At 32.6% G+C, this 16,555-nt stretch overlaps 2 protein-coding genes across 2 annotated transcripts; one reads left to right on the top strand and one right to left on the bottom strand.

The window, feature by feature from the left end:
* LOC131957265 (carboxypeptidase B) lies at nucleotides 1-7,471 on the bottom strand. The gene is made up of 8 exons (XM_059321999.1): nucleotides 7,418-7,471; nucleotides 5,852-6,560; nucleotides 4,515-4,616; nucleotides 3,031-3,206; nucleotides 2,225-2,320; nucleotides 1,371-1,460; nucleotides 927-1,010; nucleotides 1-568 (listed from the first exon to the last, which is right to left on the bottom strand). The coding sequence occupies exons 2-8, from the start codon at nucleotides 6,507-6,509 to the stop codon at nucleotides 398-400; spliced, it is 1,377 nt and encodes a 458-aa protein (XP_059177982.1). The 5' UTR covers nucleotides 6,510-6,560; nucleotides 7,418-7,471; the 3' UTR covers nucleotides 1-397.
* Nucleotides 7,472-7,725: 254 nt separating this feature from the next.
* On the top strand, nucleotides 7,726-16,096 carry LOC131957263 (3-hydroxyanthranilate 3,4-dioxygenase-like). Its single transcript, XM_059321997.1, has 10 exons — nucleotides 7,726-7,848; nucleotides 10,174-10,255; nucleotides 11,740-11,823; nucleotides 12,023-12,129; nucleotides 12,358-12,459; nucleotides 13,207-13,250; nucleotides 14,103-14,251; nucleotides 14,771-14,839; nucleotides 14,959-15,041; nucleotides 15,550-16,096. Exons 1-10 carry the CDS (start codon nucleotides 7,745-7,747, stop codon nucleotides 15,620-15,622), a joined length of 897 nt encoding a protein of 298 aa, XP_059177980.1. The 5' UTR covers nucleotides 7,726-7,744; the 3' UTR covers nucleotides 15,623-16,096.
* Nucleotides 16,097-16,555: the final 459 nt, after the last annotated feature.

Here is a 16,555-nt window from a genome sequence, read left to right as displayed (position 1 = left end):
AAAAGTAAAACTACAAATATAATTTTTGTCAGTTCATATTTTTCATATCAATATTATAATTTTGTTTAAATGTCTCCATTGAAATGACTTAAAAACCCACAATAGCTTTTAAAATACACAACCTTTTTTAAAAATAACACTTAATGGAAATTTTAAATAAGTACATACATTAATCTGGCTAATTAAATTTTTGTTCTAGTTGGTATGTTAAACACTTCCATTCTGTAAACATTTCAGCAACTTCAGTGTTGTAGCCTGTTACAAGTCAGTGATGAATCTTTGGCCAAAGAGACAGATAAAAAGTTAAAAAATTTTTTTTACAGACAACAGACTCCGCAACACTGCTGACAGTGGTAATTCCCAATATAACATCCCAATAAACTACTAGACAGATATGTCATAAGCTTTTAAACAGGGAAAAGGTGGAACTTAAAGCTTTTAAACTGATGATGCGCTTCTTTCTCATTAAGCTGCATATATGTCGTCCTCCGAGGGCTACACAGATGAGTGAAAATATGGAAAACAGCACAAAAGTTGTATGACTTTCTGAAAAGGCACTGGGCTGGTCCTAAAGTGGAAAGAATAAGAAAAATGTATTAGGATTTGTCAGCTGTGTATAACATAGTAAACATAGAAGAGGTGAGAATCTTATGTTTTAGTTTTGAACTTAATTCCTGTTAAATAAACAAAGGAAATAAGGAGATATTTTGTTTGTAATAGATCAGGCAAAGAATTATTATAAAATGTCATCACCGCAGGATTTACAAAGTGCAATGTCAAAGAGCCCATAGACAAAATGTCAGAACAATTGTTATTTTTTATTAAACAGTGTAGCTGGGAGGTCAATAATGTGGAGCTATTTTGTCAGTCCATTTTCAGATGTTATCACATTATTTTGCTCATAAAATAAATACCAGAAGACCTACCAATGGTGATGATTTGGATTGTAAACTGTGTGACACAACATCTTCACTTTTTCTTACATCAAACTTTGAATCCCCAGTCATCTCCTGAGGAAGGAGTTAAATAAAATCAAACAAAACCCATTATTTGAAAAAAAAAAGTTGTATTGACTACATCAATGTATTCAACTAACATAATTGTGGCTGACTTTAACATTGAAAGAATATTTTTTTTAATAAATCGATCTGGATTCTAATTCAACAATTTTACAGTGGTAAAATAAAAACATGTGTGTTATTTATTCCACTTAGCTGTTAAGATACAGCAAATAAAATAAAATACTTCATTAATTTTTTAAATAAAATCTTTAAAAACCACTTCAATAATATAAAATTACCTTTAAATAAAAGTTTTGGGCATTTAAGCTAAGAAATTTTTAAAAACCTCAAATTACGGGTCAGACTTACTAGTATATCTCTTCCAACATGTCTCCTTTTCCAAAGATACAGGTAAGTCAATAATTCTACATACAGTGGGTGAACTAATGAAACCTCCTCCTGTAAAATAGGTTGAGCTTTTTTAAAAAATCCAACTAGCAAGTTTACTGCTCTCACTCACATCCAACATTTTGAACAATTAAATCAATTGTAATAGATTTGATGTTGAGGTGCTGTAAATTATTTTTGCATTAAAATATTGACCAACTGAATAGATTGTAATAGATCTGATGTTCAAGTGATGTAAATTATTAGTGCTATGAAATAGATGTAAAATAATCATTTTTTTTTTTTTGCAAAACTAGCTGTTTTGAATTTCAATTACAATTTCCCTTTGCAAGAAATAGCTATGTTCTTTATATAATGGGTTTTCATGGTATTCCTTCACTGCATAAAGCAGGAGAATACATCAACTCTCAATGTTTTACTTATTTTTAAACATTATGTTTAAAGATCTGATATCTGTACAAATCAATTACCACTGTAGTCTCCCTCTGGATTGTGATCTCATCAAAACCTCTCAAAGTGTTTTTAAATTATTTATAAACTTTATCTTAAAAGATCTGATAACTGCACAAAACATTGAACATTACCTCTAGAAGTCTCCCCTATGGATTGTGAACTCATCAAAACCTCTCAAAGTGTTTTTAAATTATTTATAAACCTTATCTTAAAAGATCTGATAGCTGCACAAAACATTGAACATTACCTCTAGAAGTCTCCCCTATGGATTGTGAACTCATCAAAACCTCTCAAAGTGTTTTTAAATTATTTATAAACTTTATCTTAAAAGATCGGATAGCTGTACAAAACATTGAAATTACCTCTAGTAGTCTCCCCTCTGGATTGAACTCATCAAAACAACTTCTACCCACATGATTTTTATTTTCCCACAGCTCAATAGCAAGTGAAAATGGAACCTGAAATAATGTTTTTAATTAATCTAATTTTTAGTCGAATTAATTGAAAAAAATGTAATCAGGCTGATTTTCAGAACCTAAGGGTAAATTTAATTTAAATATGTTCCTATGGAATGGCTAACATGCCCAGTCACCAATTGCTGCCACTGTCACCCATCAGTTGTAAGTGGACTCTTCCAAATTGCTTAACAAACAATGTACATTTGCACTGACTCACACCACAGCACTCACTACAGTCTCATTAAAAAGATATAAAGTACAGCACTTTTAAAGTACTTATTTCCTATTTTACAGAAGTAATTAGTAAATTTTAGACTACTCCACTAAACTGGCGTGGTTTTATACACAAATCTGTTGAACTCAGGTACTATTGTTAAGATTATATGTGACAATTATGCCATCTAAATAAGCAGGGCGACAATGCCACTAAATATGAGCAAAAGTTGTTGTAAGTGGTCATGTGGTCTTTAATGGAACCAAATATGGTGGGATGGGGGGAGGAGTGTGTGTGAGTGAAAATGTAATAGCTATTGAAGTAAAATGTTTATTTTTGACAACACAATAAAGAAATACAAACAAAATCTAAACTGTGTTTAGTAAAGAAGTTACAATTACAATTTCACTGTTAAAAAAAAATTACTAAACTTTGTGTTAAGTAAGGTAGTAGCAATTACAATTTCACTGTTAAAAAAAACAAAAACAACACAGACCTTCGCCACCCCTTGCATGTAGTCAAATGACGTCCCATCAGCCGTGTAGCCTATGAGGTTGTACGCCAGCCCGTACTGGAATGGTCTAGTGGGGGATGATGTGGCCATTTGTTTGGCCAGTTCCAACAAGTTTTCGTAGTTGTCTGGGACTCGGTGGTTATGTTTAGATTTGGAATCTACAACACAATAAAAACAATCAGGTGGTTATGTTTAGATTTGGAATCTACAACACATTAAAAACAATCAGGTAGTTATGTTTAGATTTGGAATCTACAACACAATAAAAACAATAAAAACAATCAGGTAGTTATGTTTAGATTTGGAATCTACAACACAATAAAAACAATCAGGTGGTTTTGTTTAGATTTGGAATCTGCAACACAATAAAAACAATCATGTGGTTCTGTTTAGATTTGGAATCTACAACACATTAAAAACAATCAGGTAGTTATGTTTAGATTTGGAATCTACAACACAATAAAAACAATCAGGTAGTTATGTTTAGATTTGGAATCTACAACACAATAAAAACAATCATGTGGTTATGTTTAGATTTGGAATCTGCAACACAGTAAAAACAATCATGTGGTTATGTTTAGATTTGGAATCTATAACACAATAAAAACAATCAGGTGGTTATGTTTAGATTTGGAATCTACAACACAATAAAAACAATCAGGTGGTTATGTTAAGATTTGGAATCTACAACACAATAAAAACAATCAGGTGGTTATGTTTAGATTTGGAAACTGCAACACAATAAAAACAATCAGGCAATATGAACTTAATATCAATCATGGGTTCTGTTTAGTACAACAGAGGACAAAAAAAATGCACTAGACAATGTAAGCCTGGTATTAACCAAGAGTTTATCAATCAAAAACTGCTGATTTTCTAGCTTTCTTATCTCTATTAAAGCCCATATGATCTCTCAATACAATCTTATAACAATAGTTTTCTAACCTACAAGCTTAAAATATTATTGCTAATCATTTACAAATGGGTAACTTTTTTTTAATGGCAATTCATCACCATAAAAAATCATAGTGAGGCTTTTTAAATCTTAAACCAAAAATGGATAAAGAGATACAGGATTACAGCAATAAGATGCAGGCAGTTAGCCATGACTAAAGGAAATCAATAACACAATAACACGTGACTTGTTCGTGTTGAACATGTTTTAAATTTAACATCCCAATAAATGGCAAAAAAATCAATTTCCAAAGCCTCAAATTTTTAAAAATTGTATTATAAGAGTTACATATTAGAATTCAAGGACTATAAGTTTTAGAAAGCTCTCACAAATACATTTTTAATCCATCACATCTAAGAAAATAAATTAATCTCTTTGGCCTCAAACTTATAAAATTGTTCTATAGATGTTGTATACTTGATGATATATGAAGCAAAAAAAAAAATGAATGTAAATTTTGGAAATAGCAAATGAAAAAAAAACCAAACATGATCTTTAAACTTCAACTTACCAGCAAATGGAATGTATATGTGGCGAATCCCTGAGTGAAATGACACAAAGGCATCAAATTTAAATGTGTCACTCAGATGTTTAAATATTTCAGTTTCAGGTTCTGAAATATAAATAAAGGAAATCTCACAATTTCTAATAGATCTATATGCTGCATTTTCTACTTACACATTAAGGTACAGTTTTGATTTTAAAAAGTATGAACAAAGTTAAAGTTAACTTTTGTAAATAAAAATACATGGGTTTATTTTCCCTTTATAAAACCATTGCATTTTGTGGAAAATAATTTACTTTTTAATTACTTTGTTTTGGTGTTGGGAAAAAAAAAATAATTACATAATTAGCGGGGATTGATCAAGTGCAAATGTTGTAGGTATTTTACGGGTAAGCTTGGAGTATTATAATTGTTCATCAAATTGAAACAGGCGCGTTCGTTTAAGTGAGTGCAAAAGACTATGAATAAGTTGGGGTACTATAGTCGTTCATTAAGCTAAAACAGGTGATTCCGCCCCGGGCGTTTATGTTCGCGTTAGTGTTTTCTTTGTGTTTAGGTGGGTTTGCGTTAGTGGTTGCGTTTTGATTTGGTTCGTTTTTGTTCTTTCTTTTTTCGTTTTTGTTTGTGTTTTTTTGTTTGGGTTTGTATTTGTGTTTTTGGTTGGTTTTGCGTTTGGATTTGGTTTGTTTTTTCGTTGTTTTTTTTTTGTTGGTATTGGTGTTTGTGGTTGGGTTTGTTGTTAGGTTTTTGTTTTCGTTTGCTTTTTTGTTTGTTTTTTCTTTGTGTTTGTATTGGTGTTTGTGGTTGTGGTTGGGTTTGTTGTTAGGTTTTTGTTTTTGTTTGTATTTGTAATTGTGTTAGCGTTATGTTTGCGTTTTGTTGTTTTGGTTGGTTGTGGTTTGGGTGGGCAATGCCGGGTTTATGATGATTACTAAACACACAGGTAATGGTCTTTAACAGAAAGGTTTTTTTACAGAAGCCAGAGCAGGGCCTGGCCGGGACGGCTAGTAATTAATATAGCATATTTAACTATTTTTAAAAATATTTCTCTGGTGTGCAATATAATTTTAAAATTGAGGCTATTTCAAATTCAAAGTACCGCAGTAAATTTTTAAATAAGGTTTTTTTACAATCAGAATATTATTACGCTGGAAAGCTTACTGAATGCAGGTGACCTGTAAATGATTACAGTTGAATGTTTAAATATATGTGTTAATAATATCATTTAGTTCAGAGTTTAAAACCAAGCTAGCAATACCAGCACACACAAAACAAAAATTCTATGCAATACTGCCATAAAAATGTGTGAACCTATCAGCTTTACTAGATTTAACCAAACATACCTGAAAATGCATATGGTCCTCTGTACTCCCCATCGTGAGGATCTTTAGAGCTTCCATGGTCACCAAAACTCCAGTCAAAGTTTCTATTTATATCCACGCCAGCACTCGTCCCTCTCCAGCAGTAGTTTTTAGATTGTTCAATGTGTTCTCTACCGTCTGGATTCGCCATGGCCACAATGAAGAGATCAAAATTGTTGAGGACCCACGTTGAGTATGTATGGCTAGCAGTGCCTTGCAAGTTCTTGTCAAGCCCAGCCGTCAGATTTTTTATAAAATAAAACATGCTTTCCACAGGGAAAAACTCTCTGGCATGTTCCCCGTAGGCAAGAAAAATTTTAATACGATGTGGTGCTGTCTTTTCTGAAGAAAAATTGGATACCCTGATAAGAATTTGGGATTTTCCCATCCTAGATTTGTATTCTTCACTTCGGTACATGTATTCACCATATTTTTGCATAAGGCTTTTAACATGGTCCAAAATTTCTGTCAGGTTATGATATACAGAATAATCTGGTTCATATTTCTCAACTTGTGGGTTCACATCTAATCCAACATTTAATGCCAAAAATGTTGACAGTGTTGCAACACAAAAGGCTATGCTAGCACAGGAAATGGCAGCACTATAATATAATGAAGAATGTCTGTATGGATCAGCCATTGCATCATGGGAATGTGAAAGTTTCAGCAAATGAAAGTGCTTAAACTAAAACTGAAATGAAAATAAATTATAACTATAAATACTGGAGGTGAACATGAAGCGGCTAATTAATTAAGCAAAAATGGAGTTCTACCCCAGGTGTAGATCAGATTTATCTAAATTTCTACATAGTTCTAGTTAAGTATTAAGTAGGCCTAGGCAAATATTTAACAAATTGTCTACTCAGAGGAAGATTTCATCTCCCCCCCCCCCCCCCCCAGTCAGTCAGGCAGAAGATACAAAACGTAATAACTTAACCAGCTACGCAATGGGCTCAAATTGCAACAGGCGGGTCATTGGAGGTTGAGGATTCATAGTATAGTTTATCTAGTAAAGAAAGTTAAGTATTAAATTTTTTTTTTAAATAAATCTATATCAATAGCCTATTTCAATCTACTATTTAAGTATTTATCGGTATCGTCTCATCAAGACAAAACATAAGCCTAAACATTAAGTTGACAAGAAAAACCAGGTCATTGTTTGTAGCGCTATGCACATGGCACATTAGCATCTTCTTCAACTTCAGGCTATAATCGGCCAATATATATTTTAAAATTAATACAAAAATACATTTAGTCAAATTTAGTGTCTTAGGCTGGACCTACAACCTAGAGAGTAGAGATCAATTCAAATTTACTTCGCTAATGTCAATGATGCTTATGAAGTATTCCGACCTTACAAACGTACATTTTAAATCTAAATTCTAAAATAAAATTTGTAGGCCTAGTAAAATTTAAATCCTAAATATACACAATCTAGGCCTAGGGCCAATTAAAAATGATTGTAAAAATCTTTTTAAAAATCACATTAATCATTATGTCATTATGCAGATTATGAGACATGAGATGATTGTGCTGTTAGTCTGTTACCCAGATCTGAGATTGTGACGATTTCGGAGGCCCAGATCTTGATAAAGATTTTTCTAGAATCTGTAGGCCTGTCTATAAATATTAAATAATGTTCTATAGGCCTAGGTAGTGGTTGTAGTCTAGATCTAGAATCTAGACCAGTCTCAAGATCAATTAGGCCCTTAATTCTAAATTCCTAGTCCTAATGGGTAAATCTGAAAATCAGTGTGAAATCAACATCAACGGGAAACTACTAAGGAAATACGCATACAATATTGATAGTGATTTCCCTTGACTAGCTCTACTTCTTTAACTCCGTCATCGTAGTGCCTTAGTCTTACAGCCACAATGACCACAATACCTGCAAAGATAGTACCCATAGTGTACAATACGGATAAATGGATAGAAGAAAATAAACAATATTTTCTTCCTCCTGTCTGCAATAAATTGATGTAGAGTACATGGTCGATAGCCTAAAGATCTAGATCTAAAATAGATTTGTTCAAGATAGTATAGGCCCACTGCACTAGTCACGTCTATTCGTCAGTATTCGAGCTGACCCGCAACGTAGCATTTTTTTATACGCCGCCAGATCTAGCTAGTTGTTTTATTTCTGCTTATCAGCAATTCATAATAATTTGTGAATTCAACACAGTTCTATTATTAAAGCCTACAGCTAATGGTGGATCTTGGGAGCAGAGTTTCTTCCAGGCATCTCTTGGTGGGGGGGGGGGGGGGGGGGGGAAGAAGGGGTGTGTGATGACGCAAGGTTACGTCACTTGACCTATCCCACGTAACCTTGCGTCATCACAGGGGGGTATAAAAATGTCTTCCTCCCCCTCCCCAGACAAAATAGAATTTAACTTAAATAGAAAATATATACTTTTACTCCTTCCCTCCCCCAGAAAATGTAGTGCTCCCCTGAGGAAAAAGTCTGAAAGTAAAAATGCTTGGGAGGCCTTGTCCAGTGTCTGTCACCCCCTCCCCCCACCCCAATTTATATATTTTTAGTCCACCTTTCTCAAAATTGAAGGCAAGGTATGCCTACTGTGATTCTGAAAAAAATGCATTGCATTATAGTTGTGATGGCATGGTCATATGGTAGAGCATACAACTGCTAAGCTGAAAGTCTTTAGTTTGGATACTGAGCTCAAATCTGTAGGAGTTCTCTGTCCAGCCAGCTTTGATAGGTACCTGACTCACAATAGGGAAAGTAAAGGTGGCTGGTAATAATGCTGATCACAGTATCCTTTTGGGACGAGCAAGCAGGATTCCAATAATAGATTCTGCATGACTCAGAGATTCCGCATCATAATTGAGCAGTCAATTGATTGGAACTCACCACTATACATAAGTTCATTGATTATGAAAATGCTTATGCGGATCAAGATACCCTCTGGAAGCACTTACGCCACTACAGTATTCCAATGAAAACAGTAGACCTTATTAAAAAACACATTCGAGTGGATGTCCTGCAGAGTTGTTTATGGAGGATAACACTTAAAAATGGTTTTCAGGTGCAAACTAGAGTCCATCTAATATACCTGTGTCACCAATCTATTTCCTTCTTACTATTTAATGGATAATGAAGACAGCCATCAGGGGACATTGGAATGGAATTCAGGGGACTCTGTGGACATAACTTGACGCGCCCACAACAACAGCAGATGCCGGATAAAACTAATGTGGTACCAGACAAGTCAGAGCAGGCTAGACTTAACATCCACAAGGAAAAGACAAAAACTACTAAAGATGAACTCTACCAGCACTGAACAAGTTATGCTTAATAGAGGCCCTTTGGAGGGAGGAAGAGAAATCTTTTACCTACCTAGATAGTGATTAGTATTGTGGACCATCAGGGCAGAACAGATGCAGATGTTAAAGCAAGGATCTGCACAGTAAAAGCTGCCTTCTCACAGCAAAGTAACCTCTGGGCTTCAAGTGAGCTTTTCTAGACCACCAAGATGCACCTTTTTAACTCCAGTATAGAATTAGTACTGCTGTAGGGGGCAGAGACTTGCAGGATGAAAAAGACAACCATTGAATTGATAAAAACCAGACATTTATAAACAGCTGCCTTAGAGAAATACAAATCCATTTCATTGTTCAAACAATTTCTGTGGTGCTACTAGCTCGGGTGTAACCCCCATCCCCCTCCAACAACTTATCATTTTATGTTTTTTTTATGTGGTGTCACCCCATCCCCCTCCAACAACTTATCATTTTATGTTTTTTTATGTGGTGTCACCCCATCCCCCTCCAACAACTTATCATTTTATGTTTTTTTATGTGGTGTCACCCCATCCCCCTCCAACAACTTATCATTTTACTTTTTTTTTATGTGGTGTCACCCCATCCCCCTCCAACAACTTATCATTTTACATTTTTTTATGTGGTGTCACCCCATCCCCCTCCAACAACTTATCATTTTACATTTTTTTTATGTGGTGTCACCCCATCCCCCTCCAACAAATTATCATTTTACATTTTTTTTATGTGGTGTCACCCCATCCCCCTCCAACAACTTATCATTTTACGTTTTTTTATGTGGTGTCACCCCATCCCCCTCCAACAACTTATCGTTTTACGTTTTTTTTATGTGGTGTCACCCTATCCCCCTCCAACAACTTATCATTTTGCAGTTTTTCAATGTGGTGTCACCCCCATAAATGATGTCACCCAGTGCAGACCACACCCCCGCCTCTAGACACTACTGCACAGAGCTAACTATAATGTAAAATGTAAATAACTGCATGATTTGGTTTTAATTTTACTAGGCACAGTGATGGCCAGATGAAAGTTTTTTATGTTGGTGGTCCAAACCAACGGAAAGATTACCATATTGAAGAAGGGGAAGAGGTAAAAATCAGTTATCTTGATTTTTTCTAAAAACTGGATAATGAATAAATAAAAATGTGTTTAATTAATAGTATACCGGATAATATCTTTGATTGCTAATGAAAATGGAGAAAAAGAGACCAGCCTTCATGCTATGTCACATTAACTACTAGTGGCCTGTTATCAAGTGAAAGGGATAAAATTAACATTTTATCTGTGTATTTAGTTGACAACACAAGTTATGAAATTTAAGTATGCTAATATTGTTCCTAAAACATTTAAACAGCCATTATTTTTTTTTAATTGTTACCATTACTGGTTTGGTTCATCTTTTCTAGAAATTATGGTCAGTTTATAATTTTAAAAATTATGTGATTTTTAAGTAATTCCTTATGAAAATGTTTTGTATTTTGAAATGTATTAATAACTAGCCGTCCCGGCCAGGCCCTGCTCTGGCTTCTGTGAAAAACCTTTCCGTTAAAGACCATTACCTGTGTGTTTAGTAATCATCATAAACCCGGCATTGCCCACCCAAACCACAACCAACCAAAACAACAAAACGCAAACATAACGCTAACACAATTAGAAATACAAACGAAAACAAAAACCTAACAACAAACCCAACCACAACCACAAACACCAATACAAACACAAAGAAAAAACAAACGAAAACAAAAACCTAACAACAAACCCAACCACAAACACCAATACCAAAAAAAAAACAACGAAAAAGCAAACGAAAACAAACCAAATCCAAACGCAAAACCAACCAAAAACACAAATACAAACCCAAACAAAAAAAAACAAAAACGAAAAAAGAAAGAACAAAAACGAACCAAATCAAAACGCAACCACTAACGCAAACCCACCTAAACACAAAGAAAACACTAACGCGAACATAAACGCCCGGGGCAGAATCGCCTGTTTTAGCTTAATAAACGACTATAGTACCCCAACTTATTCATAGTTTTTGCACTCACTTAAACGAACGCGCCTGTTTCAATTTAATGAACAATTATAATACTCCAAGCTTATCCGTAAAATACCTAAAACATTTGCACTTGATCAATCCCCGCTAATTATGTAATTATTTTTTTCCCAACACCAAAACAAAGTAATTAAAAAGTAAATGCTTTTCAACTAATGCAATGGGTTTCATAAAGGGAAGTAATTGTGTTTTGCCTAATTTATCAAAGGGAAGTAAGCGCTATAGGACTAAATAAAAACATAATTAGAATTTTTGTAAAAGATGATATTTTTTTTAAAACTTGTGTTTAATGAACATGCCGACAATTATTACTATAATTTGAAAAATGAAAATGATTTCCCAATACTTTTAATAGTAATTTTTTAACTCATAAATTTAGACAAACGCGCACGATAATTGATCTAACACTTAAATCCGTAGAAATGCCAACGACAAACATATGCGTTACAGAATTGAGCTTTATATATTAGATAATAAAAGTCAAATGCATGTTCTATTTTTTTTTTCTTCTGGACAGTTGTTTTACATGTTGAAAGGAGACATGTGTTTGAAAGTTATTGAACATGGGAAACACAGGGATGTTGTCATCAAAGAAGGAGAAGTAAGAAAACCTTACATAGCTTTCAAATTAGGAATTGTGTATGTAGATATGACTAATTATTCAATACCAATACATATTTGTGAGATGATTTTGTTTCAACAGTGGTTCTTGTTACTGAAAGTTTAATATGAACATCTTTTATAATAAATTTTTATTTACATATTTGTAATAATTATTATTTCCGTGCACATTTTAAAAGATTTTCTTATTGCCTGGAAAAATTGCACATTCTCCTCAAAGGCATGAGAACACAATTGGGCTGGTGATTGAGAGAGAAAGGGAGAAAACTGAGTTAGATGGTTTAAGGTAGGGCTGCACATTTTCATAACCTTTTGTTTTCATACACTTTTTTTTTCTTCAATAAAAAACACTTTTGAAAACTAAATATGTTTGGTAGTTGATGATGGATGCAGATTTTTTTTAAAAATTTCTTTACATTTATTCATTATTTTTAAAAATATTTCTTATATTTGTCAAATGGTTGCTGTTTTTTTTTTTTAAGTTAAATTATTTGTGACTCTGGAATACCTACAGATATTACCAGACAGTGGATGGAGAACCCACTACAGACTCCCTATATGAAGAATGGTTCTATTGCACAGATCTAGGCACAGAGCTTGGTCCTGTCATAAAAAGGTATTTCATAACTCATTTAAAAACAGTACAGAAGGTAAGAATTGGCGACACTGCCATTGTATTAGTATTATATCCCACTTTATACCTTCATTTTCATTGTAATGCTAGCTTTTTTTTTCCAGAAAAATATAGATTGTTATTTTGAAAAAAAACCTCAAGAAAAATTCACAATACTGACCTTACGTTATTATATTTTATAAACCTACATATTTTCACGTCTCCAAATATTGTTTCATAATGTTGCAAAATATTTATAAAGATGGCAACCAAATGATAAATATTATAAAATTACTGCTAAAGTCTTATTGTTCATGAATAGTCAACTTTTGATTGTAAATAATATTATGATCATAATAATAGTTGTTATTTTTATCTGTAAAATACTTCTGATTTTGTGACCAAAAGCATTGATGTGGATCTAAGATGATTTTTCTACACTATTTCAAATATATTATTTTCTAACTTAAACATTTTTATTCATTAAGACATTTTACAACAACACATGGTGTATTTGTATCTGTCCATACAGATTTAAAAGGATTGCTTTTCATTTTTCAGCCTGTATTGAATTGAAAGTAATTTAATTTAATTTCCAACACAATTTTCTAATTTTAAATCATCATAAAAAACCAGGGTAAAATTCTTGGCATGGGTTTATTTTAAAATTTAATTTTTTTAAACTTAGCAACAAATGTTTAGAAATATGCTGTATGAATTAAATTATATTTGTTTTTGTTTTGAATAAAGGTATTTTGAATCAGAACAACACAAGACAGGAAAGTCTATTCCAGGTATGTTAAATACCTGATATCTGTAAATTTGAAGGTAGAATTTAAATGACTGTTTATTTATGCTTTTTGTCTAAATGCTTAAATGCTTTGAAATTTTTGCTTTCAGATGTTTTTAATCTTATTTATAATGGAAACAAATTAATGAACTTGTGTAAGTGGCTGGGTTATGTTGCTGGTTGCACCAATGTTTAAATAATTAGACCAGGGGTCAGAAATACTTTCACATAATAAGTTTTTTTTTTTTATTTTTTAAATACGGCTAAATATGTGTAGGCAGCCAGATATACAGTTATATTTTCAGTTGCAAAATGTCAGGATATTAAAACAAAATTTATAAAAATAAAACTCCTTGTATTATAGTATTAAAATGTGTATGCTGTGGTAATTAAAAGAACTTAATTGATTTATTGTAAGAAACTGCACATGGGTGTTACCAACCACTGTGTTCAACTGTTGCAATCACACAAATTTTATTTTTTGCTTTATTTGTTTGGTGAAAAGTTTTTTGTTGTGTTTTAATCTTGAACAATATATTTGATTGTTTAAAAAAGTATTTTCTTTCCTTAGCTTAAACTGCACATTATAATGTTTGAATTCAAAAGCAGAATTTAAACTCCATAGGTTTAGATGTTTTTAAAATAAAACTTCATGTAAATTCTTTGAATCTTATTATGTTTATGAAATAGTAATAATTAAAAGTTGTATTGCTATTGTCTAGAAAAAAATTCACTTCTTTATAAGAAACTGTATAGTTATTAGAATACATAGCCAAGGCAATGTGTGGTACCTTACTTGAAAGTGAACTTTTTTCTTTGTTATAAATCTCTGTCTTGTATACATCTTGGTTACCAGGAACCATTCCAGAGAACCCTCCAATAATCCTGGACAGTAAGACCAGTCTTCAAGATCCTTTTAACCTCCACAAGTGGATTGAGGATCATAGGGAGGAGATTGATAGCAAAGGCTTTGTCCAGTTGTTTGGGGATAATAATCAATTCTCAGTGAGTACTGATTGCACTATTTAATGTTGTCAAGTAAAGAAGTATGGATGTGGAAAATTAAACCCTTAATTGGTAATATATTTGTCTGTATTATTTTTTATTATTATTGTTAATATTATTTTTTTTATTATTATTTTTAAACGTTTTATTATAATCATTATTATTATTATGATTGATATTATGGTTTCATTGTCTGAGTATGATTTATTCAGAGATGAAACAGTTGCATTTTTTGTAACAAATATTACATCAAATAATGATTGGGAGATAGTATTTACACTTCAGTTGTGATATTGTTGTTGTTGTTTTACATAAGATGTTCTTGGTAACACAATTTTTGACAAGGAATACTGAAAGGTTCTGGGTCTGGCTAGAAGGGCCTTGCTAGTTCTTTGCAAAGCCAGGGTTTGAGATACTGCAGTGATACTATTAAGTAGCCATGAATTATTGAACCATGTTAAAAAATACCAATATTACTGCACAATAAATATGAATGTTTTTGTAAAAATGTATTTTCAGGTCAAAGTTTATGGCAAGGGAGAAAACACAGACCAGTGTGATAAAGCAGAGACATGGATTTGGCAGATTGTCAGTAGCTCTAGTACTCTTTTAGTTTTTTATTTAGGGTTTTTTTTTATCTTTACACACATTTTGACCTTTTAGTTGTCCAAGAAGTGTTTTATTTTTAATAATATATGACCACATAGGAAGGAAGGTCAGAGGTCAGTGTTGATGGAAGTCTATACAAGCTTGAAACCAATGACTCCATGCTAGTTCCCACTGGGCTGAGGTATGTTGTTGTAAGATCAAATAAACCATGCCATCAAATTGAATTTACAGCTTAAAGTTGTTGTTTTTTTTTGTTTTTTTTTTACTTTGTTTAGTAGAAATGTTGTTTAAAAAGTTTGATTTCAAAAATAATTTTTATTACAATTTAAGTGACATTAAAGTTTAATTTATTTACAGGTCATTTAGATTTTTATCAAACATCTAACCATTATTTTACTTAGCCACCCCCTTCTCCTTTAACTTATTACCTCTTTATAAAAATTTACAGATTTTTATCTGTACTAAGATGCAATTATATATGTTGAGTAATTATGATTGACAAGTCTTCAAATATAAAAGCTATTGAATGAGAAAAAAATATTACTACTCCTTAGAAGATGAATATGTTTTAAAATAGATATTTTTTTAACTTTTGCTTTTTATATATTCAAATTCAAGCTTAATTAACTCTTTTTATTGTAAATTACAAAGCAAAAAATTGTAACAATGTTTTTTAACCTCAACACCAGGTACACAGCCACACGACAGGAGGGTAGTATCTCTCTCATCTGTTACCAGGATCCAACTCGCAAGAAGTCCTAAGTGTCTGCTCAAAGCCCCGTCACTGTTTTAATGTTGAGATAAATTTTGCCTTTACTTATAATTCGTTGTTGAATATAATTGTTATGATACCACTGTCACTAATTACAGACCCCAGCAGCTGACCAGGCATGACATCTTAGACTAAAGAACCGCACGACTGACCTGGAGTGACATTTTAGACTACAGACCCCAACTATTGACCGAACGTGACATCTTAGACTAAAGACCCTAATTACTGACTGTGCGTTACATCTTAGACTAAATATCACAGGTAACATTCCCACTGGTGTTGGCTTGGGTCACCACCCATGTGAGAATATCGCCAGTTGTCAGTGGTCTTGAGTTGTCGCTACTGGTCAGTTTGTTCAGTTCTGTAATTGATATCCATTGTACCTGTCCAGATCCTAGCAATATTGTTACACAGTTTACAAATATAACAAGTCCTTACTGCTCAGAAGATATGTTTAGTTTATATAACATGTTTTATTCTTACCATAATTCATGAGTCCCTGTTAAATACGTCCTTGTGATTTAAATATGTATGATTATTTTACTAACACCTCCTGGCCGTTATGTTGATGTTACATTGATAGTTCCACCATTTGCGCCTTATGTAATGTTGGTACTTTTCAAACCAAGAATATTATAACTTTACAAATTTGAGATGGTTGTGGTTTTACTTCATAATCAGTAACTACCTTTTTTTAGTATTTGTAGTTATACACATTTTTTCATTCAAGATATGATTTAATCTTGATAATATTTAACCACTCAAAAAGCATAACTCTAACTGGTTAGAACATTTAAACCTGCTGAAGAGCATAAATCTAAGTGATAGAAATGTGATTGTAGAAGATTTGTGTTTGTAATTATTATGAGAAACATTGATTAAGAGGGCAGCACTGTTTCTGTAATTTAAATACTGGGCAAGTA

Source organism: Physella acuta, unplaced genomic scaffold (genome assembly GCF_028476545.2).
Source record: "Physella acuta isolate Inbredline_101_S28 unplaced genomic scaffold, ASM2847654v3 ptg001227l, whole genome shotgun sequence".
Lineage (NCBI taxonomy): Eukaryota > Metazoa > Mollusca > Gastropoda > Physidae > Physella > Physella acuta.
The sequence above is the reverse complement of the archived record's forward strand: the minus strand, read 5'-3'. Positions and strand labels throughout refer to the sequence as shown.

What these genes read in the sequence shown, in the direction of transcription:
- LOC131957265 (XM_059321999.1), bottom strand. Translation starts at nt 6,509, where the DNA reads ATGGCTGATCCATACAGACATTCTTCATTATATTATAGTGCTGCCATT. An exon ending in ACATGCAAGGGGTGGCGAAG is followed by an intron (nt 2,321 to 3,030) that starts GTCTGTGTTGTT and finishes ACATTATTTCAG; the next exon opens with GTTCCATTTTCACTTGCTAT. An exon ending in AATCCAAATCATCACCATTG is followed by an intron (nt 569 to 926) that starts GTAGGTCTTCTG and finishes TTTCCACTTTAG; the next exon opens with GACCAGCCCAGTGCCTTTTC.
- LOC131957263 (XM_059321997.1), top strand. Translation starts at nt 7,745, where the DNA reads ATGACCACAATACCTGCAAAGATAGTACCCATAGTGTACAATACGGAT. An exon ending in ATATTGAAGAAGGGGAAGAG is followed by an intron (nt 10,256 to 11,739) that starts GTAAAAATCAGT and finishes TCTTCTGGACAG; the next exon opens with TTGTTTTACATGTTGAAAGG. An exon ending in ACTGAGTTAGATGGTTTAAG is followed by an intron (nt 12,130 to 12,357) that starts GTAGGGCTGCAC and finishes GAATACCTACAG; the next exon opens with ATATTACCAGACAGTGGATG.